The following is a 23,078-nucleotide window of genomic DNA, read 5'->3' as shown; positions in this document are numbered from 1 at the left end:
AAAAATAAGAAAAATGCACAAATATATAAGCAAAAAACTAACAAATATAACAAAAATACACAAATTATTCCAAAAACACACAAAACAACAAAACTCCATCTATAAATAATGCAAGGAATATCTGTGTGTGTGTGTATGTTCCTCAAATATCTCTGCAAATCAGGCTCAGATTGACCTGAGACTTTCAACATGGCTGCTACTCTGTTCAAAGGTGTGCAACGATGGATTTGTTTGGACTGCAATGATACCGTTAATAAAATATTTCATAAAATTGTTCACTGGGAGCGGACAATTTTATGAAAGTTTAAAACTGATGACATCATCACTGTGGATTGAGCCTTTGTAACGCGGCACAGTTGTCCGCATGAGTGTGTGCATGTGTGTTTAATTCAGAATTAAATTTGCATTAGGAATTAAGTGTTTACAATGTCAGTTTAAAGAGGATTCAACTTTTATTCTGAATTAAAGAGGATTAAATCTCCCATGTAAACCATCCATGAAAAAGCTACTTAACCTCCCACTTTTCTATAGCAAGACATACTGTACTTCCTACGAGCACTGCACTAGTACATATAACTATTTAAAAAAAACAGCTACAAATATATACATCATACGCAAGCTCTTCAAACAAACACAAATACACAAAATGACAGAGAAAACACACATAATCAAGACGACTACAAATACACACAAAAGTACACGAAATGATAAAATTACACAACAAATTCTGAGAAAATAAAAATGCACAAATTTATAAGAAAAAACAAAAAGAATTATAAGAATAAAACAAACAACAGAAAAACACATGAAACGACCACAAAAAATACATATAACTATTAAAAATAAAAAAATAAAAAAGATGGCTACAAATATACACATACACAAACTCAACAAAAACTACACAAAATTATGACTACTAATATACTCAAAAGTAACAGAAAAATGCACAAAATTACTCTAAAAAACCAAAAAATACACAAAATGCAAACTTTCTAATACTCAGTTTAAAAAAAGAAATGGTCAGAGTTTAAATCAAACACCACAAACTACATATTTCTGCTTCTTTTTATTCATTTTTTGCTACAAAATTCAGAATTCTTTTATCTCTAAAAAAAAAAACCCACTGTGACGTAGGCTTTTAACGACTCAAGTTTCCATTTCCTGTCTCTGTTACAAGGATTCACTTTAACAAAGCTAACGAGCGATTGCAGGTTCTCATCCATTATTCACCACTCTGCTGCAACACCTGCTCTCATACCAAGAGTCCTTGAAAGGCGACACTTTGAGTGCAGCTTCTCACTTTCCCTGTTACCGTGGCAACAGGGATGCTCTGATGGCACAGGGCGATTCCACGTGGATGAAACACAGACAGACGCTGGCCAATAATTTAATAGAGTAGAGGAAAAAGCTAAAGGAAACACCCGTGGCTTCATCACTGAGGATCTCTGCAGGACTTTAAGAATCCACACGTCCCCTGTTGTCCAAATTCATCTTGTTCCTTACAAAATAAATGTCTCATCGCCGTCGGGGGTAATTTGTACCTAAAAGCGTAGTCTCAAGACTGGATGCAGTTCTTCTTTGAATGTCGCCGACGGTTTTTAAGTCCTGCAGGAAAGAAAAGAAGCAACACATATAAATGTTCAGAGCAAAAACACAAGCCACAGCATTTATTTTTTTACACTCAAGGCCGAGGACTCAGTTTGGAGCCTTCTAGTGGCTCACTGTGCCCTGTGCAAGTGCAGAGTCCACCTATAGCCAGAATCATTTTGTGTTTCAAAGTCCTTGTTTTGTCATTAAAGCTGCAGTATGTACATGCCTTTTGGAGAGGAAGTCAACGTGGGGACGATGATGGAGTTTAGAGAATGCACACATACGTTACAGTTTGAAGTGTGTGCACGAAAAACTATTCATTGAACATGAAAAGGTCACATGTTTAAGTGAGAACAAGACGTAACACATCAGACATAGAACAGTTTGAAAGACGGGGTCACATGATCAACACTAATGTCAGCATTTAGAATAATGACCAATCTGAGCATCAACACTGGAAAAAACAACAGGTTTAGGTATTTTTGTTGTTGTTTAGCACGTCTTTGGAGTCTATTTTTTTGTGTATTTTTTTGTCATTTTTGTTGGTATTTTGGGTTTTCTTGGTCATTTTGAGTATTTGTGTTGTCATATTGAATGTTTTTGGTCATTTTGTGTGCTTTTGATGTCGTTTTATCATTTTTTATGGTGTCAATTGGTCAAAAATCTTCATTAACCTTTGATTGAATGTATTCAAAGTGTTCTGAGAGGACATTGGACCTCTGTAGTCAAGCATTAGTAAACAGTCAATCAGAAATAGGTTTACTAGGGCCCAATAATTTCAACATTAACAAAATCACGGAATCGAGCAATAAAAACAGAATCCACTATTGAACGTCCGTATCTCAGGTTTGATCGTAATTACTATATATTACCAGAAACTGTGTTTAAACACCTTTAATTCACAAAGTTATAACATATCCAAATTTAAGTAATATATCAAAATATGAGCAGGATTGACATATTTGTTTACATCCCACATCTTGAACATTATTAGATTACTATAGCATTAATATATAGAAAACATCAATCATTCATTGAAGTAGAAGCATTGGATTCAACCCAAGAGGAAACTGATTCCATTGTCTACTGTACATATGGCCAAAATAACATATCAATAAATTCGAGGGGAAAACCCAGACAGTGATATATTTTTCCTCCTGTTGTACTATACCCTTAAAGCGTACCTGTAGTGGAAATGTATATAACAAATAATGTGTTTAATGCACCTTTTCATAAAAAAACACATTACAAGGGCATTTTAGAACTATTTTATAGAGTCGCAATTTTGGCAACATTGTTGCGTTGGTCTACAGTTTCTGAACAATGGCGGAGTGTAAAATAAATTGTTTCTATAACAACAGGAGAAAAACCCGCAAAAAATGTCCTTTGCGTCTCTGAGCCAAAAACGACACTAAGTCAGAGTTAGCCAGTTGTTGGCTCCATAATATTGGTATGAGATACACAACTCCAGTGATTAGATGTTATTTTATCAGTGAACTAAAGCTAAATATGTGTTATGCGCTACTTCTTTACCTTCTTCGTCTCCGGTGTTGATGGTCAGCAGAGAAACGCTCCGCTGGAGGAACTTCGATGGCTTCTTCGTTTTGGATTTGGCCGCTTCTGATTTGTCGTTATTCTCAAACGAGTCCTCCAATTCGCCTCCCGCGACGTTGCCATTGGCTTCTGGAGCTTTGTGCGGGGGAGGGGGCCTCTGAGGAGTGACCACGCCCTCCTCTATTGTCTCTGTGATTGGATTCCCTCGGCCTTTCAGGAAGTGCCTGAAGGAGCTGCGTTTTTTCAGCGTCACTCCCGTCAACGCGTTCTTCTTATTCACATCCTTTGAGTCCTCGTCCGCCTCCTTTGTGGGAGAATCTGGAACCTTAACAGGAAGCTGGTCTCCTTTTTCTTTGCTGGTGGGAAGGACTCCGTTCTTCAGGCTTAACCCATTCACCGTCGTACCCTTCAGGGTGGACAGGTCCTGCAGGGAACCCGTCAGGCCCGTGCTGTTCCCAAAAACCAGCGAGTACTTGGGGTTGTGGTACTTGTGCGCCGGTACCTTCAGGTCCATTGGCTTGGAATCTCCAATGGAGACCTGGAAGCGGGACATGGAGACGGGCAGGTGGGAGATGTGGGCCACCTTGGGCTTCTTGATAGGCGTCTGAGGTGGCGGCTTGGTGATGTTGAACTCCCGGTAAAGATCGACCTGCTCCGATACGGCGTACAACTCCCGAAAGTCGTTGTCGAAGAAGTCGACGATGTGGCCCGACATGACCGCGATGGTGTTCCTGTCGATCCGAGATGAACACCAGGTGAAGCTGCAGAAGGAACACAGAGGAAACAAACAGGAAGTCAACATACGGACGATAGTGGAGTTCAGAGAACGCACGAGCATGTCTGAAGTGTGTGCACGGAAGACTCTTCATTGAGCAAGAAAAGGTCACACATGCTTAAGTGAGCACAGGAAATAACACATCAGACATAGAACACTTTGATAAAAAATGGGGTCACATGATCAACATTAATGTCAGCATTTAGAATAATGACCAATCCGAGCATTAAGAGAGGAAACAAGAGGTTTGTGTGTTTTTGTGGTCGTTTAGCAAGTTTTTGGAGAGTATTTGTTTTTTTTGTTTAGTGTGTTTTTCTGTTTTGTGTTTTTTGAGTCATTTTGTGTATTTTTGTTGGCATTTTGGGTTTTCTTGGTGATTTGGTGTGTGTCTTTTGCCATATTGTATATTGTTAGTCATTTTATGTATTTTTGCTGTCGTTTTGTATGTTTTTGGAGTCATTTTGTCTATTTTGCTGTCATTTTGTGTTCGTTGAACATTTGTTTTGTGTTTTTGTTTAGTGTTTTTCTCATTGTGTGGTTGTTTTGTGTGTGATAAGTAATTTTGTATGCTTTTCTGTTATTTTTTGTGTGTTTGTCTATCGTGTTTTTGGAATAAAGTTGTATATTTCTTTTGACATTTTAGGCAGTCTTTGTTTTTATGTTATTGTTTTGTTGTCCTTTTGTGTAATTCTCTGTCATTTTGTCCACACAAACTTAGATCGAGGGCTACATGTGCGATGCAATTGTTTCAAGTGAGCGTGTTATGGTTTCATGCAGTCGTGGAGTTGCGTGAATGAAGCAATTCCTCGAGTAATCCATAAGTCACATGTGGAGCGTTTAAAGTGCTTTTTCTATTTTTACTTCATCCTGGGGGCCAATTTGAATGCTCTAATGAGCTGGAATTGGCCCCCATGCCTCGTGTTACGAGGTATAAACTTGTTAACATCAGCACCTTTGTGAATAATAGGGATGTACATTGCAATGCACATTACGATATATCATGATAAATGTCAGTACTAAACAATACGATAAACATTGCGATATATTGCCATAAAGCTTTTTTACAATATTAGCCTTTGGAAGTACAAAATGGTATGAAATACTATTTCTTAAAAAAAAAAATGTAACTTGCGAGAACAAGTAAATGATAACTTACTGTAATTCAAGTAGTAATATCAAAAACAAGTGGTATGTTTATCAAACTGTATAATTACACTTTTCAAAAAAGTTTAACTTTTGTTTCTACAACAGATTCTGATTCTGTTGAGTTCTTAAATTATTAAAAAAAAAGTAACTACATCTATAAAAGTGCCCAGTAAGTTTTAGGAAAATAAAAGTCATTGATTGTGAGGTAGTTTAACAAGGTCTAATGGTGCGTTCACTGACACCTAGTGACCCGCTGTTTACGTGCTATGAATACTTTATTAATTATGCTTATGTTAGCGCAATTAAATGGTTTTTCCATTAAAAACATGATTTAAAAAACAATTTGGACTTTTTTTTTGGATCAATTCAATAATCACGTGGTGAAATATCGCCAAACTGATTTTTTTTTTTTTTTTTTTTTTTCTTTTCACCTGTAGGAGCCGAACATCACCTTCTCTCCATCCACCAGCATGTATTTGGAGCACAGGGACCCGGGCAGTTTTCCAAAAGACAGAGCCAAACCTGCGCCCTTTACCATCCGCACACGAAGGTTCTGCAAAGAAACACACACGCGTGTTTACACAGCCCAAGCATCTTAGCATCACACAGGTGAGTGTGAACACATGCAATCAAACAGGGAGGGGCCTAATTAATGGATCACACTTAAGGTCAACTGTTCCACGAGTGAAACTCCAAAGCTTTCACCGACGTGTTGATTTAAAGGGAAGAGACGCAGAGACGAGTTAAACCCTGAGTGGACAAAGTGGGAGGAGGCTGCACAGGCTCAGGTTTCAGGCTTTGGACCCACACAGAGCAACAGTAACACTAATAGAGTAACAGTAACAACAGAGGAGAGTTCACAGACAGATAAAATGACGGTGCAGAGGAAAAAGCCGCTGCTGGGCTTCACCTGGACATAAGGAGCAGCTTTGTGAGGCTGCAGGAGGAGGAGGAGCAACACAATGTTACATCACACTGCAACTTTAGCAGAGAGTCAATCTTTCAGGGAAATCATGTTGGTTTGGTTTTTATTTGCAAGTGTAAGAATAAGGACATTTTTGAGTGCTGACCTCTTTATTTCAGTAATGTTTCAACCACACTCATCGTTGTACTCACTGTAAAAATACTCGTTCATTCTGTTTTCTTTTTGAACAGTATGTTAAGTTGAGGTTTTGTTTATTCAGACAAGGTTTTTTGGGATTTTTTTTCATCTCTCGACATGTTTCGACTGTCAACTGCCAGTTTTTGTCAGCGGAGTTCTGCTGATCGCCTTTGATGGTTCCTTTGAAGTTTCACTTGACTTCCATGTAATTGTTCCAGCGAGATTCATGTTGTCTTCTCTTTGAACAGTATGTTAAGCTGACAGTCGAAAACATGAGGAGAGATAACAGTTTAAATGAACAAAACCTCAACTTAAAAAACACAAGTTTGAATGAACTATGGCCAGGCCTGCGGAACATCTCCGAGCCAAATAGCACGTCCCACGTTCCCGAGAATTCAGTCAAATGACTCGATTCCACAGAGTAAAAAAAAATATCCAGGTCAAATTACAGTCCGATTCAACGAGCATTAACGGAGGAGTAGTCATTTAAAAAATGGGGTCCCCTGGCGCCCCCGTGGCACATACGGAGTAATGGGCCGCATTCATATATCGGTATGTGTCAATGATTTGGTACCACCAACAGTCGCAATATTTGACTCAAATAAATGAGAAAACGACTTTAATGGAAATTGCCGAAAAAGGGGAGTGGCCCCCCGGGCCCCTTGAGCTCCTAATGAAATTGGGTGAGGCATAATCGTACTCTACATTGAATGACCTTTGAAACGATATATCACACAACTATGTTCCCATAAATTTGGAAATTAACGGAAATGGGGGAAAAAAGGGCTCAGAGCGTCTCATCATATTCATTCATAGAGTATTCATACCAAACTACATTCTGATCTAACCAGAACTAACGGAGGAGTAGTCATTTGAAGAACTGGAACCCCTGGCACCTCCGTGACACGTACAAGGTAATGAGCCCCATTTATATATTAGTATATGCTAATATTTAAGTACCACCAACTGTCTTAATATTTGACTTGCAAATAAATGAGAAATCGACTTTCTTTTTTTTTTCTTTCCTTTTTTCTTCCTTTTTTCGGCTCCGAGCGTCGATGCGTACACATCCATAGATTATACCAACCAAATTTCAGCCCGATCCATTCACGAATAACGGATAGCAGTAGCCCGGCTTTAAAAACATCTTCAAAGTACTTTTCTGAAAAATTTATTTCCTTGAAGTCTGTCTTAGATTTTTCTCCCTATTTAGTTTTTGTATTATTATTACTTTTGCAGCTGGAGACAGACTGGACGCCCCCAGGGGAAGGAGATATATTTTCAATATAAACAACGATGTTTGTTTGGAAGGAGGAGCTAAATTAGTCTGTTGTTTTTTTTAAATCTACTTTTAAAAAATGCAATGTTAGCTCACCCTCAGATGCATGGCGGTGACCTGCAGCCGCGAGCACATGTCCAGGAAGTGTGGGACGCCTTTGGCCTCGAGCACTAAGTAGACGGCCACGCCGCGGCGAGACGCAGCATCCAGCAGGTCCTGAAGGATCAGCAGGTCCGTGAGGAGGTCCATCACGATGGCGATGGTCTGAGAGGAGAACAAGAAAGCACGGCCACTAGTTAGCAACGCTTTATCAGCGCAGTTTACAGAGCTTGTGTCTGATTGGATGAAGCCATCAGCCGCCAATCAGCTTCAATCAAAAGCGCTGATCCCCATTTTATTCATTAAAAATGGAGAGTTAGAATAGCAAGCTCTACTATTGGACGGACAATAAGCTCCAGGCACTTCTCGCCATATTTCCATAGGGTGAGATCCGACATGACATTAAGTAAGAAAGAAACTTAAGAAACTGAAGCAGACGAGATGAAAATTAAAAACCAGAAGAATAAAATCCTCTGTCACGATCAAAGCTCATTCATTCTTTCATAAAAAAAAGCAGGTGTAATAAAATGTTTGACCAGACAAAAAGGTGACTGATTGCTGAAGACCAAAAGTGCAGATACTACTCATTAACTCTGACATGAAAATCAGTATATAGTGTGTTCACATTAGATAGTATGAAAAGATTGAGTATGGGAGAAATACCCGGATGTATACCAGTACACTCGTCATACTCAACCATCCCATGATGCATTGCGAGTGGGATGTAAAATGGTCCTGGGACTGGCTTCAGACTAAAAATCAAACATCCCCTTTTCAAAATAAAAGCATCTCTTCTTTTCTTCCATTATTTTTTTTTTTACGTTTTTGTAAATAGGACTTTTGTTTTGAAGTTGACAGGACGTTTTGTCAGTAGCACAATTGAGGGTCTCCGTAAATCTCCAAAATGTCAGAATGAAATGTGTCTACACGAGTTTTATGGATTAAATGAGCACATGTTGATATTCTACTTGGTCACTTTAGCCTCAGTGTGCTTCAGGTTTTTGTTGTTGTAAGTTCCAAATGCATCTTGGAAAGTATACTTCAGTGGGAACGCTCATTATCCTAATCATACTGTAGTAGTCAGTAGCGCTGGGGAAAAAAAATATCTAATCTACTTATCAAATTTGTAGATAAAAATATTTTATTTTTTTGCAAATTTGAGTTTAATTTATTTTATTTTTTTTCCACCACAGTTTTTTTTGGACTTTTTTGCATTCCGTCCACGATGTGAGCCAGCCCTCTCTTTGTTTACATTTGTTTACCCTTTGAATAGGCTATATTTGTGCCACAGGCATGTTTACTTTTTTTATTTGCACTATGCTAAGATGCTAACAAAAAAGTTTATCATTTTTTTAATTGTAATGTTATATGTTATAAAATATGTAGTTATCTGATTTCTTAATCAGAATATTTAAGCTACTGTGAAGATGCTGTTGCACTTTTGCATAAAAGCTTATTTTGGGATTGTTCTATGCATTTTAACTATTGAGGACAATCACAGCAATAAAGTTGCACTTCTGACAATATATCTGATGTCTGCAGTCATTTTTAAGTGCATTGGGAAAAAATAAATAAATCGAAAATCGAATCGAATCTCAAATTTTTCTTTAAAAAAAAAATCAGAGATTTTTTTTAGGCACAATTACCCAGCCCTAGTAGACAGTATATACTCATCGAGTGTGTAGTGTGTTAAGGTGTGATTTTGAACACAGCCAGTGGAGCCACCACGTCTACAACTTGAGGCATAAATGGAGGCCACTGGTTCTCACAAAAAAAGTTGTTGTTTTCTTTTACTCCTGGCTGCTCTACGGGGAAAATAAGTGGACTAAACCTTTAGTATTACATGCCATCTTTTGATAGAGTTTGTAATTACAATTCACTACAGGTAACCTTTAAAGTGCCAAGAACTGTTGGTTTGTAAGCAGCTTTCAACAGTCTTATTCTATAATCACTTCAGGGGAGGACGAAAGCTAAAAAAGGGACCAACATTCAAGTATAGGCACTTTGTCCACATTTTGTTTTACTATAGTAGTGTAGGTGTAATTAATGGATGACTTTAGAGCTTAAAGTAATGGAGTACAAGTACACACGTTACTGTAATTGAGTTGCTTTTATGGGTACTTTTTTGAGTATATTTTTAAATCAGTAATTTCACTTTTACTTAAGTACGTTTTAAAAGAAGTAAAGTCATTTGTTACATTTCGACACCCAAGAGTTACTGAGCAAATTACCCAGTAATAACCCAGACAACAATCAAATGCATCATATCAAATCTGACCAATCAGATTAAACTTAATGCACCGAACCACAACAGCATTTAATGGAGGTTATTTTACCACTTTCTACTGTTCAGGTTGTGGTTTCTACCCATTATGTTGTTACCCCACATCATGGCACATTTGACATGGCACTGTTTTAGAGGTAATAAATGTAGCTATACTAGCTATACTAGCTAATTGAATTTATTGGTGTTATTTTTGACAAGCATTTTATGTTATACAGATGCCTTTGTGGAAAATAAATGAAGTATGTATGCAAGGGAACCGTGGCAAGATTTATGACCAAAAATAAACGTGGGGGGTGAAAGTAACTAGTAACTTTTACTTTGTGTACTATTTAATTCAGCTACTTTTTACTTGTACTATTTTATGGATGACTTACTTTCAATTTCAATCAAGTAACAGTACTTCTACTTGAGCAGGAGATATCAGTACTCTTTACACCTCTAGATCCACCTTTAAGGCTAAACTCAAAACCTACTTATGTGCTGAAGCGTATACTGTATAACAGCATTAACTTAACGGCTAGACCTGACATGGGCTTGTCTGTAAACGGTCGCATTTTAGAGTCCTTGGAGTCGCTGTTAGATTTCATATAAACGGGAAGAGATTCAAATTGTGATGTAGCTGGTTATGATTTACAGTCCGCATATACAGGACTGAATCATAACATAACATAACCACTAGAGCGGACATGGACTCTTATATAAACGGTCACATTTACAGACTTTGTAGTCGCTGTTATCTTACCAATAAACGGAAAGAGATTCATCACCTTTATAATAAGTGCTGACTAGGTCACTGGGAGTGAGGTCCAAGGCCAAGACAGGCTGACTTGATAATAATGTATCATGTTTTTCTGCAGTCAGTGTCTTCTCCTCGTCCTTCTCTCTCTGCTCTGTTTCAGGTGTCGTGAAGCTGATGACGGCAGTTCCTGATCTGTGGTTCACGGCTCAGCTAGTCTGAGACACTGATGTTCTATCTCTCTATCCTGTTCTGTCCACTAACCCCAACCAGTGGACGCAGATGGCTGCCACCTCTGAACCTGGTTCTAACGGAGATTTCTTCCTGTTAAAAGGAAGTTGTTTCTTCCCACTGTCACTAAATGCTTGTTCATGTGGATCTTGTTGGGTTTTCTTTTTCTTATTATGAATTTTATATTTTGATAAGCGCTTTGAGATGACTTTGTTGTAATTTGCGCGATACAAATAAAGTTGAATTGAATTGAATAGAATAGATGATTGTGTTGCTGTCAGAGTCCAAAAATAGAAAGAGAACAACTCTAAAGATGTCTACGGGTTGGGCCTTTTCGTCGCTGAATCTAGCGGTTACACATCAAACACCTCCCACCTCCCAATCCTGAGCCTTTTCAAACCAATTGCTTCACATAGAGACTTTCATCGTCACAACCAGTCATTTCTTTTTTGTCCTTTTGGAGGAAAAAACACCTCAGAGTCACGTTGGCAATGATCAGTGCACACGGGTTTACTCTGATGGGTTTTTTGGCAGGAGCAACTTTGCAACCGTAAGACTCGTAAAGATCCCTGGCACGCCCTCGGCCTCGGGCTTTCTGTAACACCATCAGTCGTGCGAATGAAAGCTCACACTGTGACTCAGACACAGGTTAGACCTTCACAAACGGATCATTTCTGACAAACTTGTTTCATAAGCAGAGATCAGCGGTTCTATGTGTGTGCACTGAGTTTCCCTTTATGAAATGGCAGTTGTTTACAATGTAAAGCCTTCACATCCACACTGTTTTTTTTCTTATATATATCTTGGAGTGTAATTATCTCGATCACAAGCTTTTGTTTTTTTATTGCACCTTTGAATTTCAGGCGTTGACTTGATCCTGCTTCAGACAAGCCAGTTTGTGATTCATGATAGTACATGAGACCAAATCCTCCTTTTAACAAGCAGGTGAAGATCCAAAAAATGCAACAAAACACTTTTATAGGCTCATAGGTGCTCATTAGAGCCCAGATTCAAAAAGGTGTTACTATTCCAGTTTGGAATGAAGGAAAATAATGCTAATTAGTAAGAATAGTGATGCCAAGTCACGTTTTTAGCATAAAAACACTAACGTTGTTATAAAAACAGGTGAAAAGAGCCGGCCAAGCCTGACTAATGTAACGTTAAGTTACATTAATCAGATCGACATGGAAAATTAACCACAAAACAGACCGGCGTTGATTTATTACAACTGATCTGATTAATCGGACTAAATATAAAAGCTTTTTTAATTCATTTTTGAACTAATTTCATCCAATCGTTGGATAACTTTGTGGTGTGGGGGTGTGGCTTTATGGTAAATCAGCCAATCAGAAGAAGTAATCTCTTGAGGTGTTCCGATCCGATATTGATATCGGTTCGATATCAGCCAGAAAACGAATATCGGATTTTATCGGACTGCATCTAAAATCACCGATACAAGCTCTCCGATAAAATTTTCCGCTAAAGCACTTCTATCTATAAGCGACAGTGGTTCAAACTCCAACAAAGTAGGCGGTGGTAATGCACCTCAACGTTTGTGCTGGTCTTATAATTCATTTTTTTATTTATATTATTCAATTGCAGAAAACTGCAGAACTTTAGTGAAGGTTAAAATGTATGTAAGCAATTGGTTAATAATAAATGGGTCAGTTTTTCTTATACCTACTGTTGCTGACTATTGTTTTCTGAGTAACTTGATCAAGCCTTTTCTAACATTCCACGCTACAAAATATGTAATAAAAGTATGTATGATTCGCAAGGCTACAATATTGGCATCATATCGGAAGTGAAATAAGTGGAGTTTTTAGCCCAAGCCCGTAGCTTTTATTTTGAAAGTTTTTGTGTAGTTAGTGAACTTTCTGTAAAAAAAAAAAAAAAAAACAACTATTGACTAGTGCTTAAAATGGCACACTCCATACAATGCAACACAAACTCAATGAGTATATACTGTCTACTATATACAGTAGACAGTGTATGATTAGGATGGTGAACATCCTAATCATACACTTCCAATTTCCCAAGATGCATTTGGAACCTACAACGACAAAAACCTGAATCACACTGAGGATGAATACCTCTGTGTATTCTCTACCTTTGAAAGTGACCAAGTAGAACATCAACATGTGCTCATTTGATCCATAAAACTCACGGAAACAAAATTCATGCCGACATTTTGAAGAAACCCTGCATTGTGCTACTGACTAAACTTCCTGTTTACTTCAAAACAAGAGCCCTATTTATAAAACCGTTAAACTAATGGAAGACAAAAATAAATGTTTTTATTTTGAAAAATAATGTTCGATTTTTAGCTTGAAGCTGGTCCCAGGACCATTTTACATTTGGCTTGCAATGCATCATGGGATGGTTGAGTATGACTAGTGTGCCCACCATGCATACTTAAAAAAAAATGTCGCTATATAGTATGCATCTGGTTATTCTCGCATACTCAATGTTTTCATACTACCTAATGTGAACGCACTACATACTCATTTTGAGTCAGACTTAGTATGAGGAGTATGTTAGTATGACATTTACAACACATAATATATAATAATATACACATATACTATATATATCCTACTCTATAATGTTTTGTGTGTTATAGCCATGAAGCAGGTAACGACATGGAAACAACAAATCTCACCCAAAAAAAATATTTGATAAAGCAAATTTTAGATGCTGAAAAAACAAACATTTCAAATTTGAGATGACTTGCAAAAAATGAATAAAAGTAGAATTACATAATTGCATCAAAAGATGTGCGACAAAAAGGCGCTTACCCTCTTTATTTATCCCCCATTTGCTGTTAAGCATTTTTAAACTTTTTCTTTTCACCTTTTTATTTCTTTTGTATGCAGGTGGCATGTGTGACTTATTTAATTATTATTATTATTTTAAATGCAGTGTACTTTCAATGACAGTTGTCCTTTACAATGAATTTTTTGGTAATTACTGCGATAAAGTAATAAAAACACTTTTTTTAAACTATATGAAGCATGTTTGGCACCATTTCGGGGCATTTATTGGCGTGTAATGACATCTGAGAAGGGAAAGAAGATGAAACGGAAACAATCAAATGAATGAATCTGAGACATGAATTGTCCTCAGGTTTAGATTGAATCACCAGCTGAACTTTCAGGATTCTGAATCTCCCACAGAGCAAATGATCTACTCCAGTTTCTAGTAAAAACTTCAGAGCTGGTGTAAAACACACGAACGAGGCCTGGAACCGTGTCAAAGTGCGCTCTACACTCGCTGATTTCACCTCCGTCTGCCCCAGTGCAGCCAAAACGTCTGCTCACCTGCACCTGAGAGGACAGCCAATCAGAAAAGGGGAGGGGGGAGGGGCCCTGAGGTTAAATCTTTACATGTCAGGATGTGAAGCTGACATTTAAAAAGTGCGTCTTTAATAACTTGGACGCGGCAAGCTTTGACTTGTACACGGCGCTCCCGTTTATATTATTAAATGCTTTCAGCTCACTTCCTGTTTCATGGACGACACGTTTTGGCACTTTATCATTATTTATTTATGAATAAAAAAATAAACGAGTGGAAGCTTCCAGTCCTTACATTGGACAAGTTTAATCAGACTAAAAACATGTGTTTGAATTAATAATAAAAACTAGCATCTTTCAAACTGTGTTCAGACTGGTTTCAGACCTGGTTTTCAGTCTGGTAAAACTGGTTCCTATTAAGTGCTTTAAAAACTTTGTTATTGATATTGTGTAAGATTTAGACAAGATTATTAACTAAATTGTTGCAGTTTTTTAATCCTGGATTAAGAAAGCTTGATTTTTTTTTTTTAAAGTCTAAACAACGACCTAGTATGTCATGTTTATGGATGGCGAGAACATGCAAACTCCACACAGAAAGGTCTTTGGGAACGAGAACGCGTCCCTCACAGTAATCTACACCAGGCTGTTTAAAAATTACTTGGATTATTCTGGTTCATTAATCATGAAATTGATCTGGGAAGAATCGGAGCTCTAAAACTGGAATGAGTTTAAAACTAAGTGTAAAGAGATGGGAAACTTTTAGTCATTTTGTGTATTTTTGTTGTTATTTCTTCGGTTTTTGGTCGTTTTGTGCATTTTGCGGTTTTGTATGTTTTTGGTGATTGTGTGTATTTTTGTTGTCGTTTTGTTTGTTTATGGTCATTATGTGTGTTTTTGAGGCATTTTGCATGTTGTTAAGAGTCATTTTGTGTATTTTTGTTGTCATTTTAGTATGTTTTTGGTCATTTTCTGTGTGTTTTGTATGTTGTTAAGACTCCGTTAGAGTATTTTTGCTGTCGTATTGTATGGTTTTGGTCATTTTGTGTATTTCTCTTGTGTTTTGTTGGTTTTTGGTCATTTTCTGTGTGGGTTTGGTTCTTTTGTGCGTTGTTAAGAGTTATTTTGTCTTTTATTGCTGTCGTTTTGTTTAGTTTTTTGTCATTTTGCGTGTTTTTTTGTCATATTGTATTTTATTAAGACAAATTTTTTAGTATTTTTGTTGTCAAATTGTATGTTTTTGGACATTTTGAGTATCTTTGTTTAAATGTTTTGGGGAGAGCAATTTTGTTTTTTGTCATTTAGTATGTTGTGTCTGCCATGTTGAACCTTTTTGTATGATTTTTTGATCATTTTGTGTATATTTGTTGTCGTTTCGGGGTTTTTTTTCTTGTGCCCTCACACCATTAACGTGCCTAATTTATACAAATAATATAATCAGAAAAATCAGGTGCGGCCTATTGTAAACACTGCATTGGAATCAATGACTTTGTGTCGCATGTGGCTGAACGTGGCTGTTCCCCATTGTATTTTTAACACATTTTGTTAATTGATATACATTTTGACTTTGTGTTTGTATCAAGTGTTTTTTCAACACATTTATAATGGACCAGTTCTCACAATTACCGACACAAACAGGACTCGGATCCGGGTCACCTGAACCACAGTGTTTGTGTCATCAGTAGATCTGTGTCACACTGAGTTCTGTGCCAATCAGTTTGAATACATGAGGAACACTTAAACATTGACCCGTTAATGCATTCAAAAGGGAAGAAAACAAAACTGAAAAGCAATAAAAAAAAAACCCTCTTTAATCAACAATTTGCTGATTAAAACGTAATATTTATAACTGTTACAATCTGCTGCTGATGAATATAGTGAAATATTTCTGCTTATCATTAATAATCCTGCAGTGCAAAGAGAGAATTCACCACTGAAGTAGTAATTTAAAATGGTCTTTTGACTGAGCTGAACAGAAGGATTAAGTAACCGTGCTGTCAATCAGTTTTCTGCCTGCAGCGCTCAAATAAAAGAAGCACTGTTGGAAGGAAGCCAGAGCGATTGGGCTTACTCTGCAGATCTCTCCAAAAACAACTTATTTCATCGTCTGATGATTTGACATCCTGATCCTGATCAGAGCATGTAAACATAAAATGTAGTGTATTGTTGTTGTCATTTGGTTTGTTTAAATGGGACATATCATGCTAAATCCACTTTTTTAGCCCTTAAATGCATTTTGTTGTATATTTAGAGTGTTTAGAAGTACAGAAAAGTTCAAATTAGTCTCTTCAGGTGGTGTTGATCATGTTGTTAAGACTCATTTTAAGTATTTTTGCTGTCATTTTGTATGTTTTAGGAATCGGTTTGGGTATATTTGCTGTGGTTTTGCATGTTTTTAGTCGTTTTGTGTGTGTTTTTTTTCTGCAGTTGTTTTGAATGTTTTTCAAGCCATTTTGTGTAATTGTTGTCATCATTTTGTATGTTTCTTGGAGTCATTTTGTGTATTTTCATTGTCGCTTTGTGTATGTATTAGGGATGTAACGATTCACTCAACTCCCGATACGATTCGCGATACTGGGTTCACGATACGATTCTCTCACGATTTATTTTACAAAATGGGACTGTAGAAAAATGTAGAAAATACGGTACTATTTTCCTTTTATTTTTCATTGTCAAAAGAATTCCTTGATAAACTATTCAAAACAATGCAATTTAACTAAAAATAAATCTTGAATGAAATAAATAAAGGAATAATACAAATGAAAATGAAGCCTATTAATTTAAATTCTGGTTCTATAATAAACAATGCAAAACTGCATAATAGTTCTTTTTCTTTTAAAAGTGCAACTGAAAATGTATTTTGTGCCTTAACAATTGGACTTTAAAAAAAAAAAAAAAACCGTGATTGCCCTGATTTACATCATATTTGTTTGGACCAGCAGAGGGCGCTGGTAACCCAGTGGTCGGTTGGCATGCAGATATCTTGCAGTGAAGAAGAGAAGCTATGCTAGCAGACAGAGCTAATAGAAAAACGTGACTTTTACAGATATTCAAGTAATATTACAAATATTCTTTCGGTGCTAAAGGAGTAATGAATCATTTATTAACATATTTAAGAGTAGATGGCGGCCAGAAAGAAAGTATTAGCAGACTCCGCCCACCGCCTACACTTGTGGATTCAATTTTCAGAAAATTGATATCAACCGTGATACCTATGAATCGATTTTTAACTGCCTTACGATTAATCGTTACATCCCTAGTATGTATAACTTTGTGCTCTGATCAGAGCATGTAAACAAAACATAGCACCAGCAACCAACAAATGTTGGAGTCAAAAGCAAGAAGAAGCTCAACATTTCAGGAAGTGAATTCCAGAAAACGAGTAAAACCGTAAAACCAATATGACACAGAATAAACCCTCACATGTGTGAGTGAGTGTTGGAGGTAGTCAGAGGCAGCCTCGCTTCATCAGTCTGCCCCAGGGCAGCTGTGGCTACACTAGTAGCTTACGACCACTAAATGTGGAGTGAAAGAATAATGTTTTAATTGTGTAAAGCGCGTTAAGTGTCAATAATAAAGCACTATATAAAATCCAATGCATTATTATATATGTTTTAAGACAACATCACAATTTTACACGCTATTTTTCCCTGTAAACATGACAAAAAAATTTCACAGAACGCTGAACGTTACCTAGATATATGATGGGGACTAAACCCACGCCAACATGTTTTGGGGACAATATAAAACAATTCCATGATTTTATTTTCCCATAAAACGAGTGTCTAGCAAATGGACGGAAATCAAATCTTACACTATATATATATATAATATATTATTTTGGTTTAACATTGGGTTGAATGATATTTCCACTCCGTTACCTTTTTGTGGTAAGTGTAAAGTGGTACGCTTTGAGGTACAACTCAATGGTTCCTGTTCTAATACCTTATGTACTTCATTGCCTTCTTAAAAAGTTGTTCTCGTGTTTACATGGATACGGTTGATGATAACAGAGTGGAAAAGAAAAGTAAAAGTGCTGAAAAATCGTAAATCGAACCTGCATTACAAAATGGCCAGGAGGAGTGTTGCCCTTGCTAGTGGTCAAAAGTGAAATAGTCCCAAACCTTTGAGACTTTAGGTTGGTTCTTCTTCTGTTGTGCAATTCTTCTTCACAACGTAAATGGTGATCAAAAGCTGAAGTAAAACTGAAAGGTCCCCCAACGTCACTTCATGCTTTAACTCAACAATGACAGCCAGAAGCGTTGTAATTTCAGGTCGACTCTTGCAGAAAGAGCAAAGTGCTGTCGGGCGAACTCTTTAACCTTTACATCTAATCTTGACTTCCTCGGCAGTTGAAGATGAAGAAATGAAGCTAACGTTCCTGCCCACCTGCTCAGGTTTCCCTCTGTTCAGAGCTTTCATTAAAGCTGTGAGTGACTGATGGAGACACAGAGACAGTGATGGCTTTCCTCCCCAGGGAGGCTTCTGTCAGTCTCTGGGTCACATGGTTTCCTGTAGCACAGCGTTCCCCATGTGACAACAGAACCGTGTCGCTGATAACGCTGTTTCAGGTTCAAACACAAACCAAAGATCTGTTTCCTCTCATGGCCTTACATACCACACGTGCACATTACCGCCTCATGTACAGTCACATTATTATCACATTTTCAGGTTTTAATTCAACTCAACTCAGCTTTATTTATAGCGCAAATTACAACAAAGTCATCTCAGTGCGCTTAACAAAATACTAAGTCCATAGCAAGAAAGAAAGAACCCAACAAGATCCACATGAACAAGCATTTAGCCACAGTTTGAAGAAAAAAAACTCCCTCTTTTTTTTTGATTGACAGACAATTTTTTTTTAACTTAATTTGAACCTTTTCTTTGTTGAAGTTATTTTTGTCTTCTTTTTGAATAATGTGTTATGGTTTCATTTATTCACAATCCCTGTAAATCCGTGTACCCTTCATTCATTGGTTATTCCGTTTTAAAACCAAATCAAAAGAACAACTAAACAATGTGGTTACTTTGTTTTACTGACTTAAAACCTAAACATAAACACAGAAAAGTCAAAATCCAGAAATGCAGCGTTTTCCTGTTTTATTATATTTATTTTGTTTGATATTTAGATATTTGCAGAAAAAACTCTGGATGAGAGCTTCATGTTTTAATCTCACCACACAGAGGGGACCCACAGACGGGGGGGGGTGTTGATAAAATGATCTCGTCGCATGTTGACCACCTCACACCAACGGTTAAAAAAAAGTGTAATTTGAGTGTCGCTGACATTTTGTTAAAGGGCTATTGATGCTGGAAGTCTGAATCAGTGAAGATCTGCCAACTTTACCGAACGATGTTATGGTCCAAATAGTATCCAGATAAACTGGTGACTGACTATCGTCTGTGAGGTTGGTGTGAGGAACAATAGATTTTAAAACTTCCATGATTTTAATACCACTAGCCACTAACGGCAGCCATCAACACACGGAAGTTGATCACAAGAAACGAGGGGCACCAGTAGATTCATTACACAACCTTTGGTTCCTTTAATCACATATCACGTGCATGTTTTACGTAACATCCATTTTTTGTTTTGATTCATTTATTTATTAATAACGTTTCAGTTCACCAGTAATGGGACCTATTGTGTTGCTCCTTTTCCTTGACCCGTCTGTGGGTCCCCTCTGTGTGGTGAGATTAAAACATGAAGCTCTCATCCTAGTTTCTCTTAATTATCCAATAATCAGACAAACAGAACAAGATCTAACTTTCTGGTTTTTTTATTTTTATTTTTCTGTAAGTATGTTTAGGTTTTAAGTCAGTAAAACAAAATAACCACACCGTTTATTTGTTATTTTGATTTGGTTATAAAACAAAATAACCAAAGAATGACACATCAAAGCGATTAGCGATCAAAGCAGGGTTATTGTTGCAACATCACAGGGGGTAATGCTAACCTGTCTCACAATGGTCTAAAACCAGTTTATGTTCACAATGATAGGAAAAGCTGACATCAAATATTATTATTTATAATAATATTGATAACTGGATGTATATTTGACAAAGTGAAGTATAGAATACAGTTGGTCAAGATTGTGGTTTAAAATTGAAAAAGAACAATTGAAAAAAAAACATTTCTAATTGGTAATGATTGTTTTTATCAATTACTATACATTTCAGGTGACTCCATTTAAATTCCAAGTGACCCCACATGGGGTCCCTACCCCAAGGTTGAAAAACACTGGTTTATTTACAGGTTTTGGTTGGACTTGCAAAGCTGTTATGTTCTTTTTTTATTTCTATTTATCAGTTTATTGCCAGAAGTAAAAGTAACAGATTAAAAGTACTTACGTTACTGTAATTGAGTTAGTTTTATGTGTACTTGTACTTTTTGAGTATGTTTCTGAATCAGTAATTATACTTAAAAATAAGTCATTTATTATTTTTCTACACAAACCGTTAATGAGTAAATTATTCTTTTTCATTTTTTTAAATGATAGACATTGTGAAACTACAATGAAATTAAATAACCTGACAACAATCAAATGTATCACATCATTGCAGACCAATCAGATTAAATGTAATGTACAGCACCAAAACAGCATTGAATGCCGGTTATTTTCTCAGCTTTGGAGTTCATAAATGTATCTATTTAGAAGCTAAGATTTTTTTATTTTATTTTGAATTTAATTCAATGTTGATATTTGATTAAAACAAAAAACAATAATCGTACATTTTGACTAACCTTTTATTTAATACAGATTCCTTTGTGGAAAATAAATTAAGCTCCAATTGTGCAAGATTTGGTCTCTTCCTTTTTAAGTTTATACATGAGTTGTTTACTGTATGCAAGGGGCCCGTACCAAGATTTATTACCAAAAAATAAACTTTGAGTACTATTTAATTGAGCTACTTTTTACTTTTACTAGAGTATTTTATGTATGACTTACTTGTACTTGAGTACAGTTTCAGTAAAGTAACAGAATATCAGTCTTTACACCTCTGTTTATTGTTCACGTGGATCCTAATGAAGGATCTCTAAGATGACTCAGTGTAATAATAATTAAATGTGGTTTACCAGGTGAGAGTCCTGGATCAGTCTCCTCACCACCTCCTTGATGTGTGGCCCGGACTCTTTGGGCGGGTGTGTGTACACGGACACCCGGGTCACCCCCTTATACACGCCGCTGCTGCCGGGCCAGCCGATGTCCAGGGCGGGCACCTCGGTGTCGGACATCTGGGGCCAGTAGGTGGAGTGGACCCCGGAGTCTGCGTTGGAGGAGCCCTTGGACTTCTCCTGGTCGGCGGACTCCCCGTCGCTGTCCGTGTCGTACTCCATCACGGACTTCCGGAGCATTTTGACCTCGCGCGCGCACAGAAAGTCTTTGATGTTGTCCTCCTTCAGCCGCATCTTAAAGGCTCCGTCCCCGCCGCGCAGCAGCTTCTCCAGGGCGGCCCGCTGCTCCTCGCTGTAGTAGAACTCAGGCCTGGACTCCGGGACTTTCTCATTGACGTGGTCGTCGTCCATACATAACAACTGAGACTCCGCCATGTCAAAGTCCTGCTGCGGCCTCCCCGCAGCTCGCACTGCGCTCACATGATGGGACAGGTAGACACGCAGCAGGTAAGCGCAGGGGGCGGGGCCAACAGGTAGGGAGGGACCAGGTAATTGTAGAATATGCAAAAGTGCAATAATACACAATGACCGAAAAATATGCAAAATGACAAAAGAAGTAAACAAAATATCTCCAAAAACATTTTAAAAATACACAAAATTACCAAAAACATATACAAAACAGCAGCAAAACTACACAGAATAACAGATAAATATGCAAAATGACAACAAAAATACACAAGAAAACCAAAAACATTTTTTAAAAAAGGGGGCAGGGCGAACAGACAAGGAGAGACAGCAGGTAAGTGCAGGGGCGTGGCCAACAGGTAAAGAGATATAAAATAATATGCAAAACAGCAAAAACACAAAATTAAATACACAAAATGACTCCAAAAACACATAAAAAAAAATAAATAAAAAAAACACAAAATGACTTCAAAAACATGGAAAAAAAAAATACAAAATGACCAAAAACATATACAAAACAGCAGCAAAACAACACAAAATAACAGAAAAATATGCAAAATGACAACAAAAAAAACAAGAAAACTGAAACGGTTTTTTTTTTTTTTTTTTAAAGGGGCGGGGCGAACAGACAGCGAACAGGTCAGTGCAGGGAACGGGGCCAACAGGGAGGGAGAGAGAGCGCAGGTAAGGGGGGGACACAATTTGACATTTTAGAGCCCAGGAGTTTCTAAAATTGTCGTAGACCAAACATGGGCAACTGGCGTCCCAGGGACCACATGCTGCCCTCGGTCTAATTTGTTTGGCCCCTAAAGTAAATGCACAAAATAACTCAAAAAATGCACAGGGACAGAAACGTATACAAAACGACCACAAAAATATACAAAACAATTCCAAAAACATTCAATAAATACACAAAATTACCAAAAAATATACAAAAGAGCAGCAAAAATACACAATATGACACCGAAAAGTTTCTAAAATACACAAAATTACCAAAAATAAACAAAACAGCGTAAGTCCACAAAATGACCAAAAAATGTGAAAAATAAATCTACAAAATCACTTGAATAACATTTAACGATACAAAATATTACCAAAAATAATATACAAAATAGCAAAAATACACAAAATGACTGAATAATTTGAAAAAATGACATCAAAACTACTACTAATAATAATATAATAATGCACCCTGCGAGCCTGAAAACAGGAACAAGCGGGTCAGAAAATGGATGCATCGAAGGTAATGCACTGGTTTTTGATGTAGCGCTTTTCATAGACACCCAAAGCGCTTTGTGTTGCATTATTCTTTCATTACACACACAGTGGTGGTAATTGTAATTAAACAATGGGACAATTCAAAGTTTTAATGAAACCGAATTTTAAGTCAACACCACAGCAGGAAAT

At 37.1% G+C, this 23,078-nt stretch overlaps 1 protein-coding gene across 1 annotated transcript; it reads right to left on the bottom strand.

The window, feature by feature from the left end:
• Positions 1-1,139: 1,139 nt before the first annotated feature.
• Positions 1,140-22,144, bottom strand: fam83fa (family with sequence similarity 83 member Fa). Its single transcript, XM_028454255.1, has 5 exons — positions 21,168-22,144; positions 7,543-7,710; positions 5,497-5,618; positions 3,124-3,905; positions 1,140-1,605 (listed from the first exon to the last, which is right to left on the bottom strand). Exons 1-5 carry the CDS (start codon positions 21,639-21,641, stop codon positions 1,556-1,558), a joined length of 1,596 nt encoding a protein of 531 aa, XP_028310056.1. The 5' UTR covers positions 21,642-22,144; the 3' UTR covers positions 1,140-1,555.
• Positions 22,145-23,078: the final 934 nt, after the last annotated feature.

The sequence above is a fragment of the Gouania willdenowi genome, chromosome 8 (genome assembly GCF_900634775.1).
Source record: "Gouania willdenowi chromosome 8, fGouWil2.1, whole genome shotgun sequence".
NCBI classification, from domain to species: Eukaryota; Metazoa; Chordata; class Actinopteri; order Blenniiformes; family Gobiesocidae; genus Gouania; species Gouania willdenowi.
This window is presented reverse-complemented; position numbering and strand designations above follow the sequence as displayed.

Bases quoted from the DNA above. Each gene is read 5' to 3' on its own strand.
- fam83fa (XM_028454255.1), bottom strand. From the start codon at position 21,641: ATGGCGGAGTCTCAGTTGTTATGTATGGACGACGACCACGTCAATGAG. The intron at 7,711-21,167 runs GTAAACCACATT...TTCTCCTCTCAG, and splicing joins TGATCCAGGACTCTCACCTG to ACCATCGCCATCGTGATGGA. The intron at 3,906-5,496 runs GTGAAAAGAAAA...TTCCTTCTGCAG, and splicing joins GTGATGTTCGGCTCCTACAG to CTTCACCTGGTGTTCATCTC.